Raw genomic sequence first — 6,554 nt, 5'->3', positions numbered from 1 at the left:
GAGCCAGACCCGATGAACAATTCAAGAACACGTATATATTGTGCTCATGACGCCACCGATGAGCCCGTGCAACATGAGCCATTACAAAGGGATGGACGTTACAATGAAAGGCTCATTCAACGATATACTGCATTTCAAATGCCAGACATGCACAATGCCCGACAAATTGACTTGATAGAGCACCAGTGGGCATTGAAACAAGCTGAAGATAATTAAGTTCATTTAGTGTGTTTTTTTTTAATTTGGTATGTTTATGTTATTTTATTTGGTGTATTTTATTATTTGGTATGTTTAAGTAATTTTTTTATGTTTATGTTTATGTAATTCTTAGTATATGTAATTCTTAGTATGTTTATGTTTATGTTTATGTAATTTTGTTATGTTTATGTTTATGTAATTCTTAGTATGTTTTATGTTTATGTTTATGTTTATGTAATTTTGTTATGTTTATGTTTATGTAATTCTTAGTATGTTTATGTTTATGTTTATGTAAAGGACTTTTAATTAGAACGATGGACTTTTAATTATTTTATACAAGGACTTTTAATTTGAACAATGGACTTTTAATAAATAACTTACCAAATTAATTTGAATAAATATTCAAGAAATTGGAAACAACATAAATAATACAAACAATAAATAATAAATTACAACCCAAAGTGATTGGAAAATTATGGGCTCCGATTACAAAAAGTACTCTATTCATCATCACTTAACCAATTTGTGGTGCTAGGATGATCTTCTCTTGCGGTGCTAGAACCACCTTGGCTTGCTATTGCTTCTCTTGCACGCCTCCTTCGCACAACGTCCGCTTTCTCTGATTTCCAAAAAAATTTAGAATTTGGAGACTTCCCTTCTAAAGACATGTTCATAATCTCACGATCTTGTTGAGCCCGTCTTTCTTCTCTAACATGTTCCCTTTCTTGCCTAAGTAGCTCTCTTTCTCTCTCATTAGCATAAAATTCTCTCTCAACAGCTGCTTGTTTTGATGCCTCTCTAGCCTTTTCAGCCTCATCTTTCGCCAGGTCCCTTGCCAAAGTCAATTCACCTTGGCGAGTAAGTTCTTCCATGAACTTTGCATAATCGTTCTTGGAAGCACTACCTTTTCTCTTTGAAGCCTTCTTACCTTGAGGCCTAATTGGAAAACGGGTCGAACCCGACGCGCGTTCAGGGAGGGGCGTTTCGGGCACTTCTTCTGCATCATCTTCATGAACATGATCGGGTGTAGAGTGTAGAGGGGTGCTGTTCATGTGCACTTCTGGACCGACTGGCACAACTCTAAATTTAGGACAATCTTTGACAATATTCCAACATTCCCACCGGTTGAATGATTTATTTTTGCTTTTGGTTTTGGCAGCGTACCAAGCTTGTGCTTGAAGTTCCTACACAATAAAAATAAGTAACAAATAAATAAGTAACTAGCAAATACATACATATATATATATAAGTAACAAATAAATAATTATAATGAAAATAAGTAACTAGCAAATATATACATACATATATATATATATATAAGTAACAAATATAATGAAAATAAGTAAGAAGGCTTCAAGTTTAGTAAATAATGAAAATAAGTAACAAATAAATAATTATAATGAAAATAACTAACTAGCAAATATATACATATATATATAAGTAACAAATATAATGAAAATAACTAAGAAGGCTTCAAGTTTAGTAAATAATGAAAATAAGTAACAAATAAATAATTATAATGAAAATAACTAACTAGCAAATATATACATATATATATAAGTAACAAATATATATATATATATATATATATATTTATATGTCATTTTAATCATAACATGGGGCTAGAGTTCCAAGTTTAGTAAATAAATAATACAAACAAACAAATAAATAAATAATACAAACAACATAATTATAATGTAACAAATAAGTAACAATAAATAATAAATTGTTACCTGATCCGAGTAATTTTCCCCACTTCGAATATTATTACTAGCTTGTGCCAAAGCGTCTCTCCACGTACTAAACGATTGGCTAAGTAATTTCCAACGACTGGACATCGATTCTTTGGTTCTTTTCCCACCAATTTTCTCAAGAAAACTGGTATGAATAAGACTCCACATTTCTCGCAACTGCATCTCATTACCCGTAAGCGAACTATGAGTAACTTCAACCTAGCTAGTACACAACGCAACATCTTCAATAAGCGACCAATTCGTACCTGCACCAGTGGTCATTTTGTTGAAAAAAAATGGATTCAAATTTTGAGACAAAGAAAGGAATGTGATTGAAAGTAGTTGAGAAAATATGAAATTGTTGTGTAAGGTAGATGATAATGAGAAGGTATTTATAGAAAAGTAAAAACAATTTTTTTTACAATTTTTTTCAGATTTTTCAGATATTTTTTTGAATTTTTTTGAATTTTTTACATTTTTTTTAAATTTTTATTCAATTAATTAATCTCTGCCGTTGGATATAAAAAAATTTGAATTCCAACGCTCCAGATTGTGCCACGTGTCAAACGGTAACTTTTCAGATTTTTTAAACTATTTTTTCATTTATTTTTTAATTTATAAAGCATTTTAATATCCACCGTTGATCTCAGATCGAACGGTGGATATTAAATCTGACATTTTTTTTTTTTACCGTTGAGATCTAACGGTCCACATTAAGTGACCGTTAGGATCTAACGTACCGTGGGAAGCCACGTGGCTTCCCAACGGTAACTGACAAAACCCTTTTTTTTCTGATTATTGTGTCGGGACGCGCCCCCACGCGAGGGTGGGGTGCACGCGCCTGACACAAAAAAAATTAAATAATACGCTGACGCCACCCTGGCGTCAGCATGGCGTCATCCTCAGCTCGGGCTCAAGGCCTGGCAATCCCTCACGGGCCTGGCCCTCGGGCCTCCCCCATCCCCCGGCCTGCCTCACGCTGGAGGCCATCCACCGGCCCTCGGGCCTTTGTTCTGGAGACTGTCCCCCGAGCAAAAAGCTACGGTGGGAATGCTCTTATGCAAAGGAAATGCGTACTCCAGAGATCAAATCTTGCTCCCATGTGTACTATTATTTTGCAATGCCATGGTTTATATGGCCAGTACCAGATGCCTGCACATTCGTTGTTATTCTTTCTTCTCTGAATATAGTATCTTAAGAATAACTCTCTACCATTGATGACATGCTATATATAGCAGCAGTAGGTTCGTTGGTAAACAAGGTCGGGGACTTGATTTTTTAGTTGCTACAACTAGTTATTAACATCACAATTAAGGTGATGTTTTGCTTTTCAGAATCAAACCTCTTCTAAACATTTTCATAGGCATTTCTAACTATGGGTTCCCGCTTTTAGCAATAATGTGGTTGAAATTCTCCTTTGATGAGAATTGAACCTAATGCCTCTCACTTACAAATGAAGAGGATTACCACCTGACCGCAGTACTAAGTGGCCAACCGCAACCTCCAATTAAAATGGGAGGAATTGTTAGAAGAGTATATTGGAAATTAATTGATGATAGAGTATCAGGTTAATACTCATGTCTGTTGACTTCTAATTAATCCAGCCACTCGATGAGTAGCCTTTGAAATTAGGCTTGATGCCCTTCTGTACTAGACGTAAGCTCGATCGGTGTTCTAGTTGAAAAGTGTTCTGGCGTGTTATTTTCATTATTGCACCTTAATACCTATTAGCTCAAGTTTTAGCCTTTCGCAAATACATAGTATGTAGGGAGTCTCTATCGGTGACTTGGCGTTCCAGAGGGTTCTGTATGACATTTTCTTTGCAATGTCCTGACAAGCAATTAATAATATAATTTAACTAACTTATATAATTTCCCAATCCGTATATTTTTATGCTCAGCATGCAACCCTTAATTCGCCACTTAAATGATCTCTCTAGCATCCCAAAATCTCATGTTAGTCTTCTAACTTACTCGTTTGGGTTTAAAATTTCTAATCTAGCTTTTGATGACGACTGTTTGTTGTTTGCTAAAGCTTCTACCAAAGGGGTAAGAAATTTTCTAGGTATTTTAGATAAGTTTACGAAAGTTTTGTGGGCAGCAAATTAATTTTCATAAATCTTCTCTTTGTTTTTCTTAGGGCTTCGGAATGAAATCATAAATATTCTTCAGATTCAGCATAAAACTACCATTAGTAAATATTTGGGTATCCATAATATTGCTTTCTAAAAAGACCCAGTGAATGGTAATGAACTTTCAAGAAGGGTAAAACAAAAGCTTGCTGGGTAGAAGGCTAATACTTGGCAAAAGCATATTTTATAGTAGATTCTAGTCTATCAATAGCAAGACACTTGGAATCCAGTCCAAGAATGACTCATCCATCAACATAAAATCCAATGTTTATTGTCCATAACATCCTGATGCTAAGTTAGAGTAAATAAACCAAAAATTTGTCTTTAAAGTTTCCTTAAACATTTAATAAACATATATTGTTGCTAAGTTAGAGTAATTAAGATAAGAGCTTTTCTTTAAGGCTTTTCCTCAAACACATCATAGACAAATTTTGTTTTTTCTAGTCAAAGCAAATTTTGATGAAAGGCCAAAAGGCAGCTAACAGATATGAACCATAACAAAAATACAACCAATTACAACCAATTACAACACGAAGAGACCCAAACTTAAACAAACAACTGGCTCCAAAAGAAGATAAAACCAATACAATAACGAAGAGACCAAAATCTAAACAACCAACCAACTCCAAAAGCAGATAGAGATGAGACACCTAACAAGCCACACCCAAGCCTGAGAGACAACAGAAGGCTAAAAAAGGAGAAGGAATTTTAGAAGAAAGCATTCTGCTTGACAAAGTCAATCGGGACCATTCACCCAAAAACGATACCAGCGGAATACACAATCATTGATACACTAATAATCCTACTTTTGACATAAATTTGTGAATGAAAAACCCTCTTGTTGCCAATTGATTGTTGAGAACCTTGAGGTTGAAGGGGTTGAGAGGGTTGCTTTTATTATCAAAGGAATAGGCATAAAAGATGGGGTCAAGAATAAGTGAATATAATTTTATTTACGTGTGTCCAGCGTAAGCTAAATAGAGTTTAAAATTTGTATTTTGAATCATTTTAGTGCTACGTTGCACATTAGAACTTATTTGTATTTGATTATGATATATGAATCTCTAAATTGGTTAAAGTTGTATATGGTCATTATTTGTAAGTTGTTTTGTGTTTATATTTATAGTTGGTTAAAATAGAGAGTATCATTGGATGCTAAGTTGAATTACTTAGCAAAATAGTTATCGGACACTATTTCACTAGCTAAGTGAACCAAAAAATTTCTATGGTCACTTGGTTAAAGTTATATTACAATTATTTGTAAGCTATATTTGTGTGTGTGTGTGTGTGTGTGTAATATTTGTAATTGCTTACAATAGAGAGTAACGTTGAGGATGCTAAGTTAAACTAATTAGACAAAATTGTCCCGGACCCTATTCACTAAGTGAACCAAAAATGTTCTTCTAGTCACTTACGACCAACTCACCCTTGTATATGGTATTAAGAACTGATGTTAAAACATCAAAAAGACATTTATCTATCTTTTTACCTCTCATGTTATTCTATGACATTAACTGTTTTGATTTCTCAGTTTTCACTAATATCCAACTATTTAAAATTTTCAATTTAAAAAAAAAATATAAAAGAAAAAAAGGAAAAAAAATGAAAGCTACTTTAATGATTCTTAAAAACAATGAAATAATTCTAAAAATTGATGACTGAATTGTTATTAAAGGGGCGTTTGGATCATAGAGAAAGCAATTTGAACAACAAACTTACAAATTCTATCAACCTCGAACATGGAATCTATCCAACAAGGCAACAACTGATTGAAATTAGAAGAAGCTATTCAAAGACACATTTCTTTTGTTATGTTTGATTCATCCACAACCATAATCCAACCAATATGAGAGAATAAGACACTATATTCTAAGACACATTTCTTTTATTAAGTTTGATATTCATCAACAACAATTGAATACCCCTGAATTATTATTTTTATTTATTTTTTGCTAAAAATATTATCTACACTAAGAGGTGGGTGGAGTGGATGAACTAATAATAATGTGGTTCGAATTCATCTTTGGCAATAATCGAACATAAGACCTCTTATTTACAAATGAAAAGAAATATCATTAGATCGTAGTACTAAGTAGCCCCTAAAATGATTAATTCCTAAGAATCTCTCAAAATCCCAAAAGCCAGCCTCTAAAATCGAATCGAAAGCAAGGAAGTACAATAATAAGCACAAGTAGTAGTCTGTTTGGGGGATGGGGGTGCACTTACAGTAATCCCACTTTTGTTTGTCTTCACGAGAGTTCGTGGCAATCTTTGCGCCATTATCTTACTCGTCTTCTCCTTGTGAAACTTAAGCCACAAAATCAATCACAAAATCCATTGCAAATTAGAAATAAAAAACGGAAAGCATAATCAGTGGTGGATTCAGAGTTTTAACATGAAGTGGTTCCAATATTGAAGTTGAACTATTTGGAATGAGATTGTCTAAACTAATTGATAATGATTTTCGTTAAATCGTTTCATACATCTGATTT

At 33.5% G+C, this 6,554-nt stretch overlaps 1 protein-coding gene across 1 annotated transcript; it reads right to left on the bottom strand.

Annotated features, from left to right (window-relative positions):
- Nucleotides 1-575: 575 nt before the first annotated feature.
- LOC137746594 (uncharacterized) lies at nucleotides 576-2,144 on the bottom strand. The gene is made up of 2 exons (XM_068486607.1): nucleotides 1,932-2,144; nucleotides 576-1,382 (listed from the first exon to the last, which is right to left on the bottom strand). Exons 1-2 carry the CDS (start codon nucleotides 2,112-2,114, stop codon nucleotides 699-701), a joined length of 867 nt encoding a protein of 288 aa, XP_068342708.1. The 5' UTR covers nucleotides 2,115-2,144; the 3' UTR covers nucleotides 576-698.
- Nucleotides 2,145-6,554: the final 4,410 nt, after the last annotated feature.

The sequence above is a fragment of the Pyrus communis genome, chromosome 10 (assembly GCF_963583255.1).
Source record: "Pyrus communis chromosome 10, drPyrComm1.1, whole genome shotgun sequence".
Taxonomy (NCBI): Eukaryota; Viridiplantae; Streptophyta; class Magnoliopsida; order Rosales; family Rosaceae; genus Pyrus; species Pyrus communis.
Note: the sequence above shows the minus strand (reverse complement) of the source record. Positions and strands in the feature narration are given on the sequence as shown.

Bases quoted from the DNA above. Each gene is read 5' to 3' on its own strand.
- LOC137746594 (XM_068486607.1), bottom strand. From the start codon at position 2,114: ATGCAGTTGCGAGAAATGTGGAGTCTTATTCATACCAGTTTTCTTGAG. The intron at 1,383-1,931 runs GTAACAATTTAT...TTTATTGTGTAG, and splicing joins GGGAAAATTACTCGGATCAG to GAACTTCAAGCACAAGCTTG.